We start from the raw sequence: 25,255 nt of genomic DNA on the forward strand, positions 1-25,255 counted from the left end.
GGTTGGACAACATGACATTTTCACCCTGTTAAAAGAGAAAAGTACAGTAGTCCCTTTTCAGGGAAAGCCAATTTAATTTTTGAGCGCTTAGTCAGTCGTCATATTAGTGGAACAAATGTATCACAAGCAACTACACATTGAAACACTATACTAAAATAAAGACTGATTTCTCTGAACATTGTATAAAGCACTGTAATCTATTGCAATCAGTGCAATAGCTTAATTTGAAAGCTCATCAAACTTTTTCATAATTGCAGTCCAGGGTTTTTTGGGTTTTTTTTTTGGTTTTGAATGGAAAATACAGAAAAAATTATGGGCTTTAATCATTAGAAGTAAATGTGGCATTGCAGGTGTAGCTAGAGCACTACTCTACGACATGAAAAATTGGGGATTATATAATTTAGGGAAGGTCACAATGACTTAGTCTGAAAAGCCAAACATAAACATTCCCTGAATGAAATACTACTTAGGGAGTTCCATATCCCCAAATCTGGAATCTGTATTTCCACAATCAAATTTATTTATTTATTTACCACATTTATATGCCACCCAACTCCCAACAATTTTGGATGGTTTTATGTGTATTCTCTTCTTCAGCGAATGAGTCCTTATTCACTTAAATTGTCTATATATAGGATATAGCCCTTAAAGAATGTAAAGAAATAAAGAAAAACATATGCAAAATAAATTTCAGTAACTGCACCTGTATGTATTGTGAAAGCTGCAATGAAAAGAAATATTTTACTATCTATTAAAGTTGGATAACAATTACAACCATCATATATTTGCTGGAAACTTGAGGAATAAAAACTCCAACCAGCAAAAAAAGCTTCTTTGCCACCATTTTCATAATTAATCTCTTAATCCTTTACTCTTAATGTATAGTTTAGAAATTGCATCACATTGTAAAAAGATCATATGATAAACAGTTTATAACAGTTTAGCTGTTTGATTATGTTCTTATCAAGTTTTCCAACATTATGGTGTCATCAACAGAAAGTACTTTTTACCACCTATTATGTAAATTATGAATTGGACCTTGATTTATGGACTATCTTTTTATTTCTTGTGATCAGTCCATTTGGAGGGTGGAGAATGGAATAAAGAATTAAATTACTCATTTCACAACTTTGTAACTTATTTATAGTAGACCAGAAAAGTCAAGATTTTTAAGACTCAGGTATCCTTAAGAATAACAGAATAACAGAGTCAGAAGGGACTTTGGAGATCTTCTAGTCCAACCCCATTCAGGCAGGAAACCTTACACCATTTCAGATAAATAATTGTCTGATCTCTTCTTAAAAACTACCAGAGTAAGAGTATTCACAACTTCTGGAGACAAGTTGTTCCACTGATTAATTGTTGTGTCAGGAAATTAGTTCTCCTTAGTTCTAGGTTGCTTCTCTCCTTGGTTAGTTTCCATCCATTGCTTCTTGTCCTGCCTTCAGGTGCTTTGGATAATAGCTTGACTCCCTCTTCTTTGTGGCAACTCCTGAGATATTGAAACACTGCTATCATGTTACCCCTAGTCTTTCTTTTCATGAAACTAGACATAATCAATTAAAGAACCCATTCTTTATATGTCCAGTCCCCTAATTATTTTTGTTGTTCTTCTTTTCACTCTTTCTAGAGTCTCAATACCTTTTTTTACATCATGAGACCAAAACTGGATGCAGACTTAGACTTCCTTTCTAAGGAAGTGTAGTGGTAATAGACTTGCTCAAAATAATAAAATGCTCTTTATAATTAAAATTACATTAAGTATGCAGATCTTATACAAATCAAATTATGTATTAATGATTACCGCATTTTAGTCAGCCAGAAAGCAAACTTTGATTTCATTGGCTCAAACACCAACACTGATGTTGTATCCCTCCTAACGTAACTAGAGGTATTCTTGCCAGGATGGCCAATTTCAGTGTGATACCAGTGAATTAGTGATCAGCTCTTTTTTACTGATAACATTTATCACTATTTTAACAATTACAATGATTTCCTGTATCTTCTTCTTGACTCAAGATGCTGAGCTTATCTTCAAAGCAAAATAAAAAGTGACAAAAGAACAAGTTAAATCAAAAATAAGATTTTAAATATGATATCCCCCCCATACCCACCAGCAAAAATAGTAAAAAAAATTATAAACACACAACAAAAATCCTTAAAGTGCCAACTTCTGCAACTAGAGCTGTTAACTTTATTTGAAAGTAATGCTGGAGATTTTCCTATAAATATGTGTATGATTAAGGTGACCAGACGTCCCGCTTTTGGCGGGACAGTCCCGCTTTTGAGCAATTTGTCCCGCGTCCCGCGGCGTTTTAAAAAAGTCCCGATTTTTCATTCTGCCTCCTGAATCCCCGCTGCTGGCTAGAGGGAAAAAACCTGTTTAAACTCTTGCCGCGGGGCTTCAAAGGGCCGCCCTACGTTGATTAGCTCGGCTTCCCCCTCTCAGCTGATTTGCGCAGGGCTCTGCTCTTCCTAAATTGCTCCAGCAGTTTTTTTTTTCTCTTTGTGCAAACCAAGCTCAAAACGAAAGTGAAACTGGCTGTTGGCTTTGCTGTTTGCTTGCAACGTTGGAAAATTAGGCAGCAGATTTATTTTCCTTTTCCTCACCAAAAAAGGTAGGTGTAAACAATGGGAAATTATTTAGGGCAAAAGAGGAGAGTTCAAGATTTTAAAACACAAAAGAAAAAAAAGCTCTTTTTAACTAGGGAATTGTAATAATTGAGATACTATTAATTGTATACTGTGTTGAAAGCAGAAATGGTTAAGTTGTGGTTTGGAGGAATATATGGGGGAAATTATTTGGTTTATTATTATTGGTAAGTATAATTAATTGATTTGTAAGAAATTGGATTGCATGGAAATAATTGGAATATTCATGTTCATATTGATTAATATACAAAAAAGATAGTTATATAACTAATTGATTTATATTAAAATGTTGAATTTGTATTAAACAACTGTATTACATAATTACATAATTAAACAATGTGAGGATGGATATAAAAATAGATGACAATGGGAAGGGGTATAAAATAGAATAGAAGGGAAAAATTGAATTTGATTAAGATTAGAGATGAGGATGAAGGGTAATATTGTTTTTTTAAAAAAATAGATGAGGAATAAATATGGCAAAAAGGAAATATAGAAATTGTAAATTTAATTGAAATGACTAAACACTGTTTAAATTTGTGAACCAGCCAAATATTCTGTTCAAAGAAAATACATTGTATGTATGTGTGTTTCTAATTATTGCTATTTATTCATATTTGTTCTCTTTTATTCTTTAAAGTTTAACAATTCATTCTTTATCTTAATATCTTTATATTTGTTTGGGGTTGGCTTTCTTCCCTTTCATCTTTTTTATTGTACAGCAATCTTTCTCCTCAAACCTACCACCTCTCTTTTCTTTCCTTCTTACTTTCTCTTCCCCCCACCCTCTTTTTCTCCTCCCTACTTCCTCTTCCTTTCTCCTTCTCCTCCTCTCTTCCTCCCTCTCTTAACCGTCACTCCTACTCTAATTTCCCTTCCCTTCCTTCATCCCTCTCTATTACTGTATCCTTTTATGCATATGGACTACTCAGAGGGCTGAAAAAGTTATTTTTGACTGGTCCTCGCACTTTTGACCAGTCCTCGAACTTACGACTGTCCTCACATTTTACATTTTTGCCCTATCTTGTCATCATGGTGAAGAGAAGCAGTTGTGAAATGAGTGACATGGTTGTAAAGAATGCTGCACGGGCATAAATGTGAGGATGGTCATAAGTGTGAGGACCAGTCAAAAGTGCGAGGACCTGTCAGAAATGACTTTTTTCAGCCCTCTGGTTAGTCCTTTTGTGCATATGGACTACTCAGAGGGCTGAAAAAGTTATTTTTGACTGGTCCTCGCACTTTTGACCAGTCCTCGAACTTACGACTGTCCTCACATTTTACGTTTTTTGCCCTATCTTGTCACCATGGTGAAGAGAAGCAGTTGTGAAATGAGTGACATGGTTGTTAAGAATGCTGCACGGGCATAAATATGAGGATGGTCATAAGTGTGAGGAGCAGTCAAAAGTGCGAGGACCTGTCAGAAATGACTTTTTTCAGCCCTCTGGTTAGTCCTTTTGTGCATATGGACTATTCAGAGGGCTGAAAAAGTTATTTTTGACTGGTCCTCACACTTTTGACCAGTCCTCGAACTTACGACTGTCCTCACATTTTACGTTTTTGCCCTATCTTGTCACCATGGTGAAGAGAAGCATTGTGAAATGAGTGACATGGTTGTTAAGAATGCTGCACGGGCATAAATGTGAGGATGGTCATAAGTGTGAGGACCAGTCAAAAGTGTGAGGACCTGTCAGAAATGACTTTCCAGCCCTCTGAGTAGTCCCTATACACATAGCCATGGCCACCCGGTCACATGACCAGCTAGTCACGCCCACCCAGTCACATGGCCTCCAAGCCACGCCCACACAATAAGCCACGCCCACAATGGTGTCCCTCTTACCAATGTTAAAATCTGTTCACCTTACCCTATACACATAGCCATGGCCACCCGGTCACATGACCAGCTAGCCACGCCCACCCAGTCACATGACCAGCTAGCCACGCCCACAAAATAAGCCACGCCCACAATGTCCCTCTTTACCAATGTTAAAATCTGGTCACCTTAGTATGATACATTTGTGTGTCCAACATAATATAATATATGCAGCTCAGGATTAACCGCTGGAATTTTTAGTACTCTCTGAAGTGGACTTTTTATTTGCAGATGTTTCATTACCCAACTAGGTAATATCATCAGTTCTAGTGAGTGAGTGTGGGATTTGCTCAGCCATCAATAGACAAATGGAAACAAACCACATTTATATACCATTCAAAAGAGATAATTTTTAAAAAGCTAAGAAGGAACAAAAAGACAAGAACAGATCTTCTCCAACAGCCAACCAGTTAAGCAGGGATTAACACCAGACAAGCAATCAAGCAGAAAACAACACCCTAATCAAGAAACTACCAAGAGAAAATCAACCTTCACCAGCACTGGCAGAGTAACCTATTGTATATAAACAGAGAGCAAACCCCATGGTCATTAGTACAGATGATGTTACCTGGATCTCTGCAAGGGCAATGGATCCATTCAGTCTACTTATTGGATCCATTGAGGAGATTCTGAAAATTTGGAAAGTAGTTCTTTCAACCCTGGCCAATATGAAGAGAGTCAGTGCATTGGCCTCTTCCTAATCAATGAGCCCAAGTGGTTCCTATGTTTACTAGGAACCAAGGGAAATGAAGCAACTAAAAATCTGTGTAGCGTGACAGTGATAGAAAATAAGAAAATAAAACCAAGCACTGTTAAAAATCAGGCAAGGGACTATGCAATGTCAGTAAGAGCTGCAAAATATCAATTCTTCTCTGCACTTATTTCATATGCATATTCTCACCCAGCAACCCTCTTTAGAGAAACAGATCCATTTAGGAAAGGATAGATAGAAAAAAGGCATGCTAGATGAGTTTGTGGGTTTTTTAGTGGATGAAGTAGATTATATCTGTTCTATATGGCAAGATATAGAATTTGTTGATGACCAAGATTAGTTTTGAATTTGTCAAGCCTGATGAAGTAAATAGAGCTGTCAGTAGTTTGAACACTACCACCTACAGCAGGGATGTCAAACTCGCGGCCCGCAGGCTGGATACATCACATGCTGGCCCCATCCCCACCTGGTTTAGCAAAGGAGAAAAAAATTCCCAGTATGTCACGTGACACCGCCGTGATGATATGAGTTTGACACTCCTGACCTAGAGGCTTGATCTATGCCCTTCCTGGCTCATTCCTCACACAAGGAGGATGTGGCTGGCTCAGGGAAACTTTCTTTAGGTGAGGGCATGCTCCAACTTGCCTTGAAACAGAGAGTGATCTGCTTTCTTCTAAAGAAGGCATATCTCGATCCAACCACATCAGACAACTTCTGCTCTGTTTCCATCTTTTCATTTTTAAAGAAGGTTGTGGGAAAAATGGTGGATGTAGAGTATAGGCAAAATGGATTATTTGAATCCTTTTCAGTCAGTATGCCAGCCCAGGCTTGGAACAGAAATGGCATTGGTCACTGCAATAGGTGACATACATCTGGACTTAGATGGGGGAATGTCCTATTAGACCTTTCAGTGGCCTTTCAGAATAATGAATTCTGAACAGTGGCATCCTGTGCTGCTTGTGTTCAGAGTTAGTGGCATCATTATGCCATAGTTCAGAGTTAGTGGCATCAGTAGGATAAGAGCAATTATCAGTGGCTCTGATCCTATCAATGCTAATTAATACTTATACAAAATGAATATCATTACTAGATACTAATAATTTTCCCTTCATATAAATTCAGTGTATATGTACTTAGAAGTCCCATTGAGTGTCTCCAAAGAAGTATGCAAGACTTAGCCTAAACATTCAAGTATTAATGGTTTTGTTTCTTCTTGTAAATGGAATACTATCCAGAGTCTGTCAGGATTGTGGTATAAATATTGTTAAACAAATACATCTGTTTTCCTTGTAGCTAATTGTAAAAGAAATTTAAACACAGCCCTCAATTAAATCAATAATCATTTATAGTGTTTTCCATAAAAATACTTTAACATTTGTAACATTTCTCTCTGCTCACAGATCTTGATTCATTAGTTAAAGTTATCACAGATCAAACTTCTAAGTTGTTGGCAGTTAAAAGAAGGGGAGGAAGAATCTAAATAATGGTCACTAGGCACTAGATTTAAGCATTTAGCAATAAATGAAAAAAAAAGAAGAAGAACAGTTTACAGGCAGGTGGCCTGAGGGGATATTTTGCCGAACACTGATTAAAAATAATTTCTTCTAAATAAGACCTAACCACAAAATGAGCCATTAACATTTTCACCAGACAGAAATGTATTCTTAAATGTTTTTGTATTCCTCACAGGCTTGCTTGTTTTCTTTTTCTTTCTTTCTTTCTTTCTTTCTTTCTTTCTTTCTTTCTTTCTTTCTTTCTTTCTTTTTCTTTTTCTTTTTCTTTTTCTTTTTCTTTTCTTTCTTTTTCTTTACTCTCTTTCCCTTCCTTCCTTCCTTCCTTCCTTCCTTCCTTCCTTCCTTCCTTCCTTCCCCTGTCTCTCTCTCTCTCTCTCTTCCCCTCCTCTTCCCCTCTCTTCCTTTTCCCATTCTCCATTGCAGGATAAATAAACAGCAAGTGATGTCTCACTGTTTTCAGCCAAAAACAGAGGCCAAACTCCTCTGAGAAAACATTTGGCCTCTGTGGTTTCATAAAACGTTCCAGAACACTGAATTCACTGACAACACTGTGGAAAAACTCCCATCTACTGGAATGTGATTGTGGAATGTTACAGTATCAGAACTTCCAATTGGTCCATTTCCTGTAGACCCATAATAAGACTCACAGGGTGGAGGGGCTATGTGGGAGTTAAAAGAAGTTCTCATGGGAAAAATGAATGGCAAGGCATTCTAGCTTTAAAAGAAACAGCTAATCTGCTAGTCTGATTGTTCTTCAAAATTTACAATGAACTAATAATCCTAATTAAAACCACTTGGCCTAGTTCTGTAAAGCATCATAGCTTTTTCTATGCTTTGGTTGTACACACCACAGTCTATTATTTCCCTGTTTTTCCTGATCACTAACAAAGTGCTGACTTTGTCAGGGTAGCTGAGCTAATTTTGTGAGCTCAGTGTGAAACCTTAGCTAAACAAAATTGTAGTAATTTTCCTTAATTTGTAATAGTGATTGGAGTGCAAACTAAATTTTCCTCTTGGGTCAATCCTATAATTTTCAATTAACTAAAACTGATCGCCAGGCTTACTCTAATCCTGCATTTTGTTTAAAGGCCTTGGAGGCATTTCTGGAGGTGAGAAGTGTTTATTACATGTGTGTAAGACAAAAAGATAAAAACAGGGAAGGGGTGCGGAGCAATTCCCTCTTTTTTTTTTAACCATAGCAACCATCCAACGTGTATTATCTAGAGCCCTTTATGCTCACTATATTAAAAAGTTTAATAACAAAATTCCCACACATAATAACAAACCTTCCACGTCCTTCCCACTGTGATAAGTGACTGTGGTAGAAAGGAGCGAAAGAAGCTGAAATGCAAGTCTGGATGCGGAAGAAGCAGAACCTGCTGCAAACCAGGGTTTGAGCTGGGGATATAAACCACTGCCTATGATAGATGCAATGGGTTCCCCTTCCCAACATTGTTTCTTTACTTTAAAGGCATATGTAGGAAAGTGGGGGGTGGGTGGGTGGGTGTTGAATTAAACAAGAGTTTAAACTGCAAGTGTAGATCTCAACCCATTTTTCATGTAAAATGCATGTCAGAGTAGTGGCCTTGTAAATAAACCAGGGTCAGATAAAAAAAGATAATGGATACCTGTTTAACAGATTATGGAATAAAGGAAAATGCATCAAAATTCTTCAGTGTGTTAGTATCAGTACAATGCTAACTACAGTACATCCACAGTTACGGAAGGGAAGACTACAGTACTGCACATTAGAGCAAATCAGCTTTCACAAGGACTGTAGGAAAGGGATGTCCTTATGGAATACAAAAGAAGAACAAATAAAAGTGTCTGCAGTTAAAAGGAAGGAGCACCGGTGCTATTGATTCAATTTTTGCTGTATCCAGAAGTCATGGCAGTCAAATAAACAAAGCAGATAACAACACGCTATGTGAATGTGGAGAGACACAGAGTCCAGCCTATCTGATGGTATGTCGTCTACCATTGGAAACTAATAATTATTTATTTTTGGCCAATGACAAAGCTAAGAAGGTGGCTTCATTCTAGCATTTGAAGTTTGATATAGACACAGAAGAAGAAGAACGGCAATCAAATTGGTTGTTGTAAAACAAAATAATGAGAAATCATTCAAATATTTCATCAAAACTTTTGAATTCTATGGGCTTCTATTTAGTCTGTTACATTCAGTGGTATTGTCAATTTGCAAACAAAGACATACAGAAACAAACTATATGATCTGATAAGAAACTTCACTGGAGCACTTTTGAATAAATCTGAATATTGCACTGTAAATAGGAACTGGCATTGTATGATCAAGTTTTAATTTCACTATCATTTTCAAACATAAATGTGCTGAAGAATTATGGTCATATGTCTGTGGCAGTTTCTGGCACATGTCCTGAAGCCAGGTTATTCAGACATAGTCCTTCCAAAATTCTCCTCATGCTTAGCTCTGTGTTATCACTCTGTACGTCTGGTGCATGCAGTTGAGATAACTCAGGAAAGCTGCCAAACTTTCATTTACTGCACAGTCAAACTGAGTTTTTCAGTGTTAGCAGGCTGATACCGTACTCAGAAAAAATGTTTTCATGTAGATATGTACTACATTTGTTCAATTTGATCAGGCAGATTGGGCATGTTGCAGGAATGTCAGTTGCCAGGAACTAGGAGACATGCCTTCTCTGCTGTGTAGAACCTATGCCTTGGAATATTCTCCCTTCACATATCAGGATGACCCCCAACCAGGGATGAAATCTAATTTTTTTGCTATCGGTTCTGTGGGTGTGGCTTGGTGTGGCATGGCTTGGCTTAGTGGTCATGTGACTGGGTGGGCGTGGCCAGTTTGACATTCACATCACTCTGCTGTGCATGGGGTGCTTGGAGAGAGAGCGAGCAAGACAGCTTTCCAACCTCTGTGTGTGTGTGTGTGTGTGTGTGTGTGTGTGTGTGTGAGGGAGGGAGGGAGCGATCTGAAACTGAGGCACCCAAACTTCTGGCAGCGGCGGGCGCAGCTTCTGAGCAGCCAGCTCCACCTGATCTACTCCCTGAGTTTTGCCGTTCTCCTTGCCCCACCCCCATCCCACTCAAGCAGCGGCTTCCCTGCTCAGCCCCAACAAGCTATGCATCCATGGTGCCCGCACTAGCATCCCAAGAGAAGCAGAGAAGATCATCGCTTACAAGCAGACAAGCAGAGGTAACAAGCGTACACCATGCTGTGGGAAAGATGAGAGGTCCTGTTGTCCCGCAGAGCCTGCTGCTGCTTGAGTGGGATGGGGGGAGGCAAGGAGAACGGCGAGACTCAGGGAGTAGGTTAGGTGGAGCTGGCTGACTCAGGGCTGCTCAGAAACCGCCCGCACTGCTGCCAGAAGTTTGGGTGCCTCGGCTTCAGATCGCTCCCTCCTTCCTTCCTTTCTCCCTCCCTCACAAACACACACACACAAACAGAAGTTGGAGAGCTCTCTTGCTCGCTTGCTCTCCAAGTGCCCCATGCACAGCCCTTTGAGGAAAGGGCACGCACGGCTGGGCGCGTTTGGCTGCAGAAGGAGGCGCAGTGCAATGGGGTTGTTTTGTTCCCCGAGATGGTACTTCGGGAGGGCAGGTGGACATCTGCAGCTGGCAACTATAATGAATATGTCCACCTGCCCTCCCGAAGCACCACCGCGGTGAACAAAACAACCCCATTGCTATGGATGCATAGCTTGTCGGGGCTGAGCAGGGAAACCATTGCTTGAATGGGGGGGTGCAGTAAGCTGCTAGCTCCTTCCCGCAGCCCTGCCATGCTTGCCTGCCTTCCATGTGGACTTCTGCTTGCCTGCCTTCACAAGCTGGCCACCGGGACGCCAGGAAGGCAGCATGGAAGGCAGGCAAGCATGGCAGGACTGTGGTGAAGTTAGTTTTATGCTCAGCTTATGCTCAGGTGTATGAAGGATCCCATTTCTTCACTTATGGAAACAGTCTTATCTAATGCCATATATATTTATTTTCTACTGTTTTGATTGCTTTGTTTTTCATTTTTTTATTTTATGATGTTTGCTGCTCAGAGTCCTTTGTTGAGATAGATAGATGATAGATAGATAGATAGATAGATAGATAGATAGATGATAGATAGATAGATAGATAGATAGATAGATAGATAGATAATCTTCATAGCCTCCAAATGTCCTTTAATGTATCACCCATTTATATATTCCTATTCCTAGTGGTCAGTGCAATCAAACATATAATCTTGACTCCTTGACTTTTTGATTTCTGAATTGACCCTTTATAATGGAAATTTCCATATTATGACCTGAGAGTATGGGAAACATCCTTGGAGAGAGGGGTCTTCTACATCTATGCCCATATTAGAGCTGGCCAAGTGAATAAAGGCGCTAGTGAGGTCCCATTATAACACGTAGAATAGGTATAATTTCATTATTTGTATTCTCTGCTCCCAACCCCACCAGCAGCAACATTCTGTATTTAGCTTCCAAGATTTGAATCTTTTGAACAAGAGTTTTAAAGATACCTTAAGTCCAGGAATAACTAGATAAGAGAACCATCTAGAAGTGTGGCTAGTGTACTACTGAAATGGAGAGTGGGATTATCTGAATTGAGAATTTCCATTGGTTTTGCTGGAATATTCTGACATTTTTTAAAACATCAACCACAGAGTAGGCAAGCTATTTCTCTAAGAATTTTGGAGTACAGATATTTTGAAGTACAACACTCATAACTCCAGTAGCATAGCTAAGTGTCCAGGACTGGCAGGTATTTTGAAAATGGCACTGGAGAAACTTTGTTCAGTTCCTTGGTCATTAGTCTATGTTTATCCCCCTTGTTTTTACCCTTATTTATAATCAAAAACATAAAATGTTCTCTGAGATGTGGTGAGCTTGTTATGCGGGAAATTATCAGTTCTGATTTTCTGCAATTTATTACTTTTCTTTTCTTTGCTTGGCCTATTTTGGAAGGAAGGAAGGAAGGAAGGAAGGAAGGAAGGAAGGAAGGAAGGAAGGAAGGAATTTTTTTGTTTGTTTGTGAGAAAATTCACATTTTCTCCAAATTTTTGTATGTGGGGTTTTTGTATAAATGCTGAAGAAAAGCAAATTTCATGCTTGCATTGAATGAAAATTGAATGTGTTTCTCATCCATCTCTAATTACCAATATGCTTATTAACTCTAGTTCTGTTTTTTATCTATTTGTTTGTTTTTTATATTCTGCTAATCATGGGTGCAAACTTCATGAGGTGACAAGACATTTGACTCCAGGCCAAGTCCCATTGAGGGCTGGACTATCAAATCAGCTGTTTATTTTATTTATTTTTATTTATTTATTTATTGTATTTATTTCATCAAGCATGAAATAGATAACAGATATATGTATAAACATAAATATGAATACATGAAATGGATACAAATAAAAATAAAAGGGAACATTAGGACAGGGATGGTAGGCACACTGGTGCGCTTATGCACGCACTATCATACTCTTACAAGCTTCAATTCAACAAGCATACTACTGTAACTGCGGTTAGAAGATCCTATAGTATCATTCAGTTGCTGCCACTCCCAATTTTCCACACAGCACTGAAAGGCTGAAACTCCATTTCTACTATTTTAAAGGATGCCTTTTACTTGACTGCAGTTTCCTTATCTATCTCTTCTGCCAGCAGGAGGAGTGACAACTGTACATCCAGGCTGCTAATATAGTACTATTGACAGGAAGTCAAGCACCTGGAGTTTGTGCAATTGCCATCTGGCAGGAAAAAAAAAATCTCTTTTAAAAATAAAGACAGCATTATATTTTCTGTGAAACGATTTTTGGCAGTTTTGAGATTGATTGATTGATTGATTGATTGGCTGATGAAATGGGAGAGATCCACTTTTTAGAAACCTCATGCTGTCATTTATATTCCTCTTAAAACTTGTAAAATAGGAAAACACAACAACAAAAATATGTTCCAGTATTTCCAGAGAGATCCTCATTCATCTAGGGATACCACCTTTAACTCTACGTGTTAGGGAATCAAGCTGAGGCACCAACCCAAGGAAAGTCAACTTCTTTCTGTATACAGTAGAAAGGCTTTTAAGATATTTGGGGAAAATCTCTAAGTATACTATCAAATACTTGAGAGAGGGGCATGGACTTCTGAAAACACACACAAAACTTCTCAAGCAAACATAGAAAACATACTCAACATTTATAAAATACTTGGATGAAGATCAGAACGCCTGATAATCAACAGAGAATAATAGCCTCTGGTAAGTTGGACAGGAACAAATGATCTATCCAGAAAATTTCTCAAGCCATTAGAGGACATATATTTCTTCCTTCTAATAAGTTATCAGACCTGTATTAGACTCCATATGTATCATTGTATTTAATTCTATGATCACTGCTTCATGTTGCCTTGAGCTTTAGTTTGTGAGAAGGCAGAATATAGATGTAGAAAGCAAACACAGTGCTGATTCCTTTAACTTTACACTCAATCTTTCAAATTTCTAAAGAGATATGACTAACAGCCAAGTCATCAAAATGTTTTCCTCTCCCTGTGAACTTGATTTTTTAGTCAGACTGTGATGTTATTATTTTTTTGTTGAAATATAATCAGTAAAAGTCTTAATGAATGTGTGATTTGATGTTTCACAGGATACAAATTATTATTTGAATTGTCATGTGATAAAAAGAGAAAAGTTTCTTTGTGTTGGAGGAATTGCATTAATTTGGAATATTCATTACTACAATAGCAGTAGCAATAGCACTTAGACATATACCACTTCACAGTGCTTTACAGCCCTCTCTAAGCAGTTTGCAGAGTCAGCATATTGCCCCCAACTATCTGGGTCCTCATTTTACCCACCTCAGAAGGATGGAAGGCTGAGTCAACCTTGAGCCTGGTTTAGTTAGTTAATTATATTTATATACCGCCCTTCTCCCGAGGGACTCAGGGCGGTGAACAGCCATGGTAAAAACAATATACAACAAAAATTAAAAGCTTATTAAAATAATTCAATCATTCAGCCAAATTTAAAATATCCAACTAAAATCATTTTAAAACCCCTATCAAAACCCAATTTAAAAAACCTGGTGGAATTCAAACTGCCAAACTACAGCCAGCTGTCAGCAGAAGTAGCTTGCAATGCATAGTCTCAAAGTGGCAACACCACCAAAGATTAGTCATCTATATCTTTTCCCATAAAAATAAAATTAAAGCAACATTACCTGTGTAGATAAATCTTCCAGGTGTGCCTTTACAGAACTGTTTGGATTTATAGGACAATGTAACTTCCACAACACCAGGAATATGTCGGGGTGGTGTTTGAACTCTGATAGCATGTGGCGTAATAAGCTAGAAGAAATTGTAAGAATAGAGGAAATTGGTTAGATATAGAATAGTTATGTAATAACACATTTTTTTCAGATCACACTACAAAGCTTTGGAATATATAATTAGCCTGTCAGTGTTTGAATGTATTCTTGGAATAACTAGCATAAAAGCCAATGACAACAATATTTGCAAATGTTATTTCCCAGACATAATTATATTAGCTCTGTTTTCGTACACAGCAAATATTTATTTTGGGATATGAGAATTTCTTGTGACAAACCACAACTTTTGATTGAACCAATTTGCAGTTTTTATACTAAGGAATCCCACAGGATTTCCATTTTTCTCTCCTAGCATATGCCAGATCCAATATGAGTGTCCTATTAGAAAACTATCAAGCAAAAAGTAAGGGCTTTCCACATTTCAGTGAAGGCAAAGTTAATTATAATATTGTTCTGTGCAGAATACTCCATGAAACAGAGAGAAGCACAAGGCTGACCTCGTATACGTGTTCTGTTTCATCTGGGAGATTCTGGTTTTGTATGCTTTAAAATATTTTGAAGTATTAATTGCATACTGTTGTATGACACTTTCACAAGCCTGGTCACAAAATAATAACTACAATATGTGAATGTGTGTTATGTATATATGTGTCTCTTTATATCAGGAATTAGATCCAATTTTAACAGCCTTTCTCATTTGAGATATTTAAATAAACTATTCTACTACAACATTACTTCATCTGCTTCAAATATTTCTCTTAACTCATTGGGGAATTGCAATTGATTAAATGTAAAGATAGGAGAAATTGTCTCTAAAATTCTGAGCATGTAGGTCTTTCTGTAACAACACAGAATGTTAATTTTTATTTGACACATTTCAGCTTTATTCTATGACCTGTAATTATTGCAGCTACAGTATTGTTGCATATGTTATGAATTTTAAATGGTTATTGTTGATTCTTTACCACTTACCTTGAGCTACGAAAGTATAACCAATTTATCAAAATTAGTTTGGACTATTATAAGAAAGTTACCATGTTCCAACTAATCCTGTTGGTTGACACTTAGACATGCCATGATATAACAATGCAATATTTATAATATAAAGAAAGACATATTAAAAACAGCATTTTTGGAATCTTGTTGAAGACTGATTTAAAGTCTTTCTCAGACAAACTACAAACTTAGTTGCAGAGGCCTCAATGTGAGTGTGCCAGATTAGAGGTGGCTAATGGAATAGAGAACACCTGGCCTCCTTCCTGCGCACACTTTGCTCCAGCCCATTCCATTTCCTTAGTTTTATTTTAATTCAATTTTTAAATTTAAAATCTTTATTTGTTTTAATGTTTCTATTGCACTTTATTTAATGTCTTCTGCAAGCTGCCTAGACTCACCTCTGGTGAGATGGGCACCGTACAAATTTGATAAATAAATGAACATTGTTTCACTGGCTTTCGGTGGTGACAGTGCAGTTCTTAACTGGCCTTGAGCTTTATCAATATGATATTACTGGATCAATATGATATTACTGGATAGTTTTATCTAACAATTGTTTAGTTGTATAAATAAAAAGATTCAATTTTTTTAACATAAAAAAGAAATTATGAACAAAAGTAATTCATCTAAATCGAACAAATAAATAAATAAATAAATAAATAAATAAATAAATAAATGAATGAATGAATGAATGAATGAATGAATGAATGAATGAAATGACCAGGAAGAAGTGACAAATCTATATACAGAGAATAAACCAAAGCCTTGTGAACTGCAAAGAATAAATTTTAAAATAAATTATCTTATGTGTTTTTAAATTACCTTATGTGTTTTTTATTGCAGGTCCCTTTATTATTAATCTATCAGTCAGTTCCTTTTCTAGTGTACCTAGATTTTTCTGGCAATCTCAGTCCATCCCCACTGGAAACCATGTACCTTCAGAGATTACTCCAAACTTCACAATCTCAGAATCTGTGAGCTGCGGGAGCATAATCACTGTACTCTGGAAAGATTCCCAATTCAGATCACAATTTGAATAAATCATCAATTTTTCAGATGCCCTCCCTCCTCTGGAAGCTTCCACACCAGCTGACTCATCAACAAACTGCAGAAGAATATTTGGGGTATTTAGTTGTATCTATATATTCTCCCTTCTATCCTTTAGCTTGGGGTAAACCATTCATCGGTGGTTTGCACAATAGTTCATGGGGAAGGATTCTGATGGGGAAAGTGAAACAGGGCTAAAGCTTTGTCTTTGTCTTTAATATCATTGCTCCAATTCAATTCCCTACCCCATCCCATACATACTGGCTACTTATTTAACTAAAATCAGCTATGGTTCCCTCAATTACAAACTTCACAATTACTATGCAGGCTTGAAATACAGGAACTTTAAAAGAGTCCTACTAGATGTTTAGTCCATTCGTTGGTTCTAAGAATAACCAACTAGGTCTTTCAATGAAGGTCAACAAAGAGGGCATAAAAGAATAACCTTGTTTCATTGTTTATTAGCATCTGTAATTCAGACATAATTTGCCTGGAGAAGATTTCATTTGATAATTATACGATCTATCTAACTTAAGCAAACAAAACCCACAAGCCAGCAGCCATTGTCACATCACATGTCAATGAATTTCATATTTTTATTAATCATACGCAAGCAATACGAATATATAACCAACCAGATTCAGGATGACAGATGCATGACACACAAATGCACATTAATAAAAAAATAATTAAAGGTCATTCAGGATTCCATATCTTTAAGCACACAGGAATAATGTATATGCAGCAATAGCCCTTTCTCATCTTAACAATTAATTATTCTAGCTAATATCTGAATTTTAATATGACAGCTAGTTATTAGGAGACAGTGAGTTTTAGTTTTCTCTTAGACTTTAAAGCTGGGTGACCTTGGGTCACTCATTCCCCCTCAGCCCATCTCACCTTCATAAAGTTGCTGGGATGGACAAAATACGATGTGGGATCATTACATTTTGAGTTGCACAAAATAAAAGTGAGATACAAAGCTAATGATATAGATCAGTGGTGAAATGCTACCTGTTCACACCGGTTCAGGCAAACCGGTAGCGATAAACACTACTGTGTTGTGGCCCCGCCCTCTGAGCCTATCTCATTGGAGGAAAAAAGCTCTGAACATGAGGGAGAGGAGTCAGCCAGGCCTCCCTCTCCAGGCCCCTCCCCTCTGGCACTGTCTCAGGTGCCGGCCGAGGGAGAGGAGATTAGCCAGGAGCCAGGTGTCTCGGATGAGAGCGAAGAAGGAGAGCCATCGTTCCTGGATGCACGCCAACAAAGGCGTGATAAATGGTTGCAACAGTTAAGGAGGCGTGCTAGGGATTAGAACTGAGTCACTGGACCACACCCCAGAGACTATATAAGAGAGGGTGGTGGCTGGTAAAACTCCGTGACGAACAAAAACTAATTCTGGCTAGTCACTTGAACAACGTCTGAAGCTGCCGAAGGGATATTGTTTTGCTGGACTATTTGCAATGCGTATGTAATTTTATGTTATCTGTTGCAGTAAAGCTCTTGGCAGACGGTGCTTATATTGTTGCTAAGTTTGAGATAATGACCTGTGTCCGTGCCAAGTACTTTCTTAACCCTCGGCTGGCTGTATTTGTGTGTGTGTGTGTAGACGGGGACAGATCATACTGGTTCCGGTGAACCGGTAGTAAAAGGAAAAGCTACTGGTTCCTCTGAACCAGTATTTCCGAAGAGCAAGCATGCCGCATGATTTAAAATCACTAGCAGGAAATCCTACTTTCTAGTGAATTTAAATTGCGCAGCACAGATGATCCTCCCCTCACTGTTCTACTTACTTTCTCAAGCCTCCTTTTGGTGTGCACTGCGCATGCGCACATGCAGCATGTCTTTGATGCGTACTCTGCATGTACACGCATTTGTCATGCACCACATATGTGCACACATTTGGCATGCACTGCACATGCATACGTGTTTGGCGTGCACCACACATGCGCATGTGTTTGGCGTGCAGCATGCATGTGCGACCAGCAAACCAGTAGCAAACTGGTTCAGATTTCACCACTGATATAGATATATTTAAATTTTGTAAAAATATATATATTTGATTACGCTATTCTACTTGACTGCTGGTATACAAAATATAGCCCAATTGAAGATAGTTTTCTTTTCTTTTCTAAATGTGATTTTTTTTTAAAAAAAATCATGATTATTATGACAATTTAATTGGAGATTAATTGAAAACTCAAGTATCTGTGTTTTCATACACAATTAGCAGGGCAAATTATGCTCTGATTCACTCCTCCAAGTGAAAAAGGTTGCAATTATGTTATAGAACCTACATTAGAAATATATGTTTAAGTAATAAATACGTAGCCCAAAATCATTTTAAATCAGCATATTTAACATGTATCTCCTATTTTCCACATGCTCAGTTAGCAGAAGTCCTATTTTCTTTAATGAAGTTCACACCAGCATAGCGTTTTAAGAGAAATGACTTGATAATCAGTTTCCATTTCATGCGTATAAATACTGCAATTACAAAGCTTGAATACATGGGAAATAAAATTATAACATTTACATTGCAAATTGCAAAATAGGAAAAGAACACTATTTCAGAAATGAAACTTTGTTTTGTTTCTTATTTCTCAAATATATTCTTAAATACAATTGTTATACTTTATAGGGGCAGGAAGGGATCAAAAAAGGATATTTTAAAACTTCCTTCCGTCAGTTATTTAGTTGTATTTAGCTGTATTTCATTCTGGTCTGCGGTGAAAAGTGAATGGCATTTATTTCTAGGCTTTTTATTTATTTATTTAAATGTCATGTAATGACTATTTCAGTAACCCAGACAAGATAAAAAATTATTAATTCTAAGATTTTAATAAATGTTACTTGCTTATACAGACAGAGTTTTGTTCTGGCCTACCTTTGTTTTGAAAAAAGTCCGAAATATGTTAAACAAAGAATAATATCTACTATTACTGAGATTCTTAATTATCCATGGTACAAACAGAATCTTCTCCTGAAGCCAATAGCAATTATTAAGTTACCATGTCTTACTTGTCAATCAAATCCCTGGACAATTCACAATGTTGTTATGCAGTTCACATTTTTATAAACATGTTGTTAAAATGATCCATAATATTTTAATGAGAATCAAACAATCATACATAAATACAAAACTTATGCACTTGCTGTAAATCTTTATTTTCCTTTTGTAATTCTGTATTTTGCAATTTTTGTCTTGGTGTTCTGTTTCTTCAATCAAAAAGCAATAAAAAATACTATGGGTTTAATCCTGCAATCACCAAAATCAATATATGATGTTTTAACTTATTTTGGTTTGTGTATCTCCTAGGGAAAGCTCCTTAAAAGCACTTCTAAAAATGGAGAGTGCACTTAAGTCTGCGAAAGGTAAGTATGAATATTCATTGTGACAAATGCACAGCTAACAACTGTTCAGTGGTTTTGGTGTGGATATAATTCATAAATATTAAACAACATTTTTAAGGAAATGGTGCAGTTGTATCATGTAATATGGAATAGCACATCAAAGGCCTTAGGAAACACATAATCAGATAATATAATTTTACATATCTAATGTAAATACAGATACCTGATTGATTCACTGATTTGATCATATTTTTGCAATTGTCCTATGTAAGAACAGGACATTTGAACATAAGAAGTTATGAGTCCGTGCCCATTTAGCCTAGAATTCAGTTACTATAACTGAAAGTAACTCTCCAAATAGTTCTGGTAAAATAAATGAATACTCTGGGAAAGCTGACTTTGTATAAAATATACAAAAGAATGAAGGCTATTGCTTAATGCATTGTAAGCCGCCCTGAGTCTTTGGAGAAGGGCGGCATATAAATCAAATAATAAAAAAAATAATAATAAACCTCAAGGCATCATCTCAGCCATTTCGATGGCAGCACCTAATAGCATACCAGATTGGAACCCTATTCTAGTTTTTTCCCCACAAGTTTCTGCACCATATACGTAGATCAGCATCCTTAGCTTTTCATAGCATCCATAACTTCTGATGCCTGACACATGTCTCCAAATTGAAAGGCCTGTATAAATGGCTAAGGTCTGAAGACCTCTATATCCAGGAGCTTTGAATATGTCATCAGAGATTAGTACTGGCAATCAGAAGGAACTTCTCTCCCTTCTGAGATCTCCATATTTGGGGAAATAGACATAAAATGTTTGTCCATCAAAATGAACAGAAATGTACTAGAATTGTACTAGTAAAATGTACTAGCCTGCATTGTGTACATTTTGAAGTATGTGTATTTGGGATGGGCTTATGCCTCATGTGTACTCCCATGTTAAAGTTGCTTCTAAAATTGCCATTTTATCATAATTGGATTAAATAATTGCATGAGAGAACAACAGATAGGAGCATATATTTAAACCAGTTTGTAAAATGGACATTGAAGGATGGTATAAAAAAAGAGGGGAAAATTGCACAGAACAATTAAAGAAACAAAAATAAACAAAATATGAATATAGTGTCATATAGAGTACAAAGTCAGTCTCTTATTTTAAAAAGGGGGTACTGAGGACTAAATTGTTATGGTCATCAACAAAACCATAGTTTACATTGAAGTGAACTATAGTTTCTGATGCTGGAAATAACCATTTATTTATCAGGACTGATAGATGTCCATGGAGATTCTCTGTCATCCATATGCCTCAAAGGTGCTTTTTCAAATAGCAACTGGATTTTGTTTTTCCTTGAAGATGTTTCTCTTCTCATCCAAGAAGTTTCTTCAGTTCTTCAAATGAGCTTCTTGGATGAGAAGTGAAATGTCTTCAAGGAAAAACAAAGTCCAGTTGCCGTTTGAAAAAGCACCTTTCGGATGATCAGTTAGTCCTGATCAGTTACTCCTAATTAGATTATTTGCAACACTGCAGGCATGTTCAAAGGTTTATTTTTTAAATTATTTATTTCATAAATAAAGACATAAATATAAACAGGGAAAACTGATACATGCCACAAGTGCCTCTAATACCCTGGTTGTTTAAAATGTGAAGAATTAGAAAGCATTCCCTTTGTTCCTATACCACATTTCCTAAAAGAAAGAAAACTGGCTATAAACCAGACACGGTTATGGGATATTAATTTGCAGAAAACACCTACCTCACTCCAGACCAGCATGGTGCCGAATATGACCTGTAACCCATCAAAGAAATTGTCTCCTATGATGATGACAGTGGCACCTCCCGTGGTCCATCCTTCACTTGGACTGATGGCTTTGATACAGGGTGTAGCTGCTTTCCAACACACATGAAAAAGAAGGATTTGGCTGTTAGAATAGGATTTTAATGATAAAAGACCTGGGTGGGGGGAGAGAAAACTTTGATTACCCCTCCTCTTTCTAATATGAAGATCCCTTTCTGTGTCTAGCTCACACTGTCCCCCTCTTTTGTGGGAGAAAAATTTCTAGAATAGATTCTTGAAAAGAATGATTCCCCATTAATTTTTAATTTTGTTCCCATTTTTTTCCTCTTTAAAAGATAATCTTAGTTGGCAGCCCATTGAAAGAAAAGAGCAGACTTGTAGTCGAAGACTGACTGGCTGGAGAAAAGAGTGCATTCTTCAAATTCTTAGTTCCTGCCTGTACAAAATATGACCCTGCCTTCTTCTTTTTTGGAGATTCATCATAAAGGACTTTGGTAAACCTGCCTCATGATTACAATGTTTTTGATGGCAAATAGCCATGATGTATCATTATGTTTAAATAATTTTGGTACTTTGCAGCCATGAAAATCTATACAGAGCGTATTTGGAAACACAACAGATCTCTGCAAAGGTTTAGGGGGGAAATGGATTATCTTTGAAAAAGATGCCATTACATATTAGAAAATGAAGCCACAGTCCTATTTTTAACCATATGTTGGTTAGCAATAGCATATATTTTAATGAATCCAAAGATGGTAGGCTTTATAATATTGATTAATTTTTGAAAGGATGAAACTTAATTACCAATCATTGAACAGAGCACAAAAATCTACAGTTAATACTAGAAAATTTCTCTAGTCTAGTTATAATGAATTTGTATAATCCTAGAGTTAATCTAAAAAGAGGCAACATGAAGTAAATGACCAAGAACTGAGCAACTTCCATTTATATATCCTTTTTAACTTTTCACTTTAGGCATTATGGTATAAGGGATGTCCATGCCATTTGGGGGTATATTTTTTTTGGTTCAAAAACTACTACAGTTTTTCAAGGCTTCACCTTTGGATCTAATTCAGAGATGGCACAGTTTTGTTATGCCAAGACTGAAAGATGACTCACTGTTATTCTTTCTTTTATCTACAGTATCTTATTCTCTGCATGACTGCCATGTTAAGCACATCTTCACGGGCAAGTAAAAACCTGCCTGTGGAAAGGAACATTCTTAAATTCTTTTATGGAAATAAACAATGGGGTCCTCCAATGAGCAGGATAAACCAAATCAAATGCATTCCCTGATGAATTATGGACACATCCATATAAATTTCTTAGAAGCATTATCTAAACAGCTTGATTTTGTCTTTTTCTAGATTATTTTTTCAATTTCCAAGTCTAGCCTAAATTCTGGGATTTTCTTGGTCATCTTCCAACCTAGCACTAACTTCAAAATCAGCAAAAAAAAAAATTAGCTGGAAAATGCTAGAAGATCAATTTTCTCTTCCTACATATTGCCGAACTCTGCTCTGAATGGCTTGGGGACTCCCTGAAGAATATATGTTGTGTGGATTAAGAGGAGAATGAGTAAAGAAATTCCTTTTATGTATATGCAAATCTGCTCATATTATGTTGGACTGAGCTACTACTCTCTCAAGGGAGTATATAATCATCTTGTTCCAAGATTATCTTCCCTTTCTCTATAAACTGTGACAAAGTCTTTGAGAGTTGAAGCTGTGTTATGTTGTGTAATGACTATTTCCAAGACTTTGGTAGACCATGTGTGTTTAAACTACACTTGAACCCAAATTCCTACTGTCTAGTATTTAGACATAGGCATTTAGATATAGGTGTACACCTGCTTGCACATGCATGCCTGTGCACACACGTATGCACACAGGTACATACCCACACAGGGTGATTGCCCTCCAAGCAAAGAGAATGACTTGGAGCAACCTTCAGGTATTTATATCCAAATACAAATGGATATGGGAGAATGATATCATTGGGGCTCAAGTTCAATCCCATTTATGTGCACGATTATAACCATCTGCAAGTTTCTTCTTCCCAGACCAGACTCAATTCCAGTTTTAAAAAAAATGAAACTACTGACCCAAGACACAGGGTTTCTCTGAAGATAAATAGGTTTGAATGGATTTTGCATATGCGGGAAAATGGTAATAGAAAATACATGATTTGTTCTTATACCCAGGCTTTATTTAAAAGCAGCTGTTTAATATGAAGTTGTTGAAAAATGTGAAATAAGTCATTTTTTCCTTTCCTTTTCATACAGTATATATAAATATAAACAGATAGAAAATAAATAAAAATGTAAATAAATATTAAGCAGGCAAAGAACATATCATTAATAGAGTTTTTAACCATTCACCATTGAATGGTTGAATGGTTCTTCTTTCTGCATTCTACCATTGCACAAATGATAAAGCATGTGTGTGTGTGTGTGTGTGTGTGTGTGTGTGTGTGTGAGTATGAATAAAAATATTAAGCAATTAGAATAGAGCAAAAAATAACCAAAAGAATTATGATTTTTTTCCCCAAGCAAAATGCCATCTCTCTTTTTCCTCCCAAATTACCATGCAGCCAGTTAAGAGCAAGTTGTCAATTAAGTACATCATGATATTCAGTGCTTTTTTGGGGGGTGGGGGTGGGGGCTAACATTCTTTAGGATATAAGAACATAAACAATTTGCAGAAGCAATTCAGAATTATATTTTAGTAAGATAATCTTGCAGACCTAAGGAGTTTAATAATCTCTTAAACATTCACCAAATTTAATGATCGTAGAACAAATAATGCTGAGTATTTTCATGCTTCTGTATTAGCATGATATAATTATTCTTGTTTGGGAAGGAGGGAGGGAGGGAGGGAGGGAGGGAGGAAAGGAAGGAAGGAAGGAAGGAAGGAAGGAAGGAAGGAAGGAAGGAAGGAAGGAAGGAAATAGGCCTATTAGATCCTCCCATCCCTAACTGATATACCCAACAGGATATCAGAGAGAGCTTGAGGTTGTTCTGGAAAGTCTTCTACATGGTCCAAAGAAAGCCTTGGTGGTTAGATGGCATGAAAGACAAGCCATGGCTTTGAACTGGATTAGATTGTGTCTGAGTAGCCTCTCCATGACCATGGTTCCCACTCTCTTTGCGGTATACAGAGGAGTTGAGGAATTTAAAGAGACTAAGAGATGTCTAGAGCATTGCTGGCAAATTACAGAGAGTGAAGACAATTAAAGCCTACCCTGGTGGTAAGGGTAGTGAAACATGATTAATTCTCCATCCTTATTGCATTTGCAGATACCCATTCAGCAGCCCTATTTTGGGTGACCTGATCTCTTCTCAGAGTTTATCTATAGGGTCACTGTGAAGATTATGCTGTGCATCTCAGAGATAAAGTCACTTGCATCTGCTCTATATTGGACTCTCACTTTAGGACAGTGCCAATGGAAATTTACCCAATGGGGCTAAGACTTAGAAGTTCATATGGAGAGAGTCTGATGCCTTTGCACTTGAAAATGTGGATAGCTCTCTTGCAGTTTAGCTACCTCTATGTTAGATTCCTGTTGCTTCTGGCTGGTTAAGGATGCCAAGGGAGAGGATGAATGATTACATCTGGGTGGTGGTTAATAATTCTTTGAGGGACGGGGTGATTTTATTGGCTTTCAAGGAGGCATTGGCATGCCCTATCCTGAAAGGGCCATTTCATCCAGTCTATAAACTTCTCTTTTGGGAAAAGGTTGAGAACAAAGCAACTACAGAGGACTTTGGATGAAGTGGAATATCTCTTTTCATTCAGAGTTCAGGGTGGGTTATGGGAGTGAAATAGCATTCATTAAACTATTAGTTTACATCTGATGGGAGCAGGATGGGGACAATGTAGCTATCCTCATTCTTCTTGACTTTTTAATAGCTTTTGATGTCATCAATGATACCCTTCTGCACTTGCTTTGGGAGTTGGGGGAAGGCGGTATTCTGTTTGCTCATTCTCCTCCTTCCTCC

The 25,255-nt window shown here is 37.1% G+C and overlaps 1 protein-coding gene across 17 annotated transcripts in view; it reads right to left on the reverse strand.

Moving 5' to 3' along the window:
- The window catches only part of EBF1 (EBF transcription factor 1), a 365,951-nt gene that overhangs the window by 58,903 nt on the left and 281,793 nt on the right, over positions 1–25,255 (reverse strand). For 9 of the 17 annotated variants that reach the window (XM_034401464.3, XM_034401444.3, XM_060688492.2 and 6 more), the window contains exons 9-10: positions 21,214–21,347; positions 13,950–14,076 (exon numbers count right to left, since the gene is read on the reverse strand). In XM_034401464.3, the coding sequence (XP_034257355.1) occupies positions 13,950–14,076; positions 21,214–21,347 (261 nt within the window). The remainder of the gene's footprint in view (positions 1–13,949; positions 14,077–21,213; positions 21,348–25,255) is intronic. The other 8 variants (XM_034401475.3, XM_034401454.3, XM_034401418.3 and 5 more) reach the window with 1 other exon arrangement.

The sequence above is a fragment of the Pantherophis guttatus genome, chromosome 2 (assembly GCF_059756535.1).
Source record: "Pantherophis guttatus breed Tessera chromosome 2, ASM5975653v1, whole genome shotgun sequence".
NCBI lineage: Eukaryota > Metazoa > Chordata > Lepidosauria > Squamata > Colubridae > Pantherophis > Pantherophis guttatus.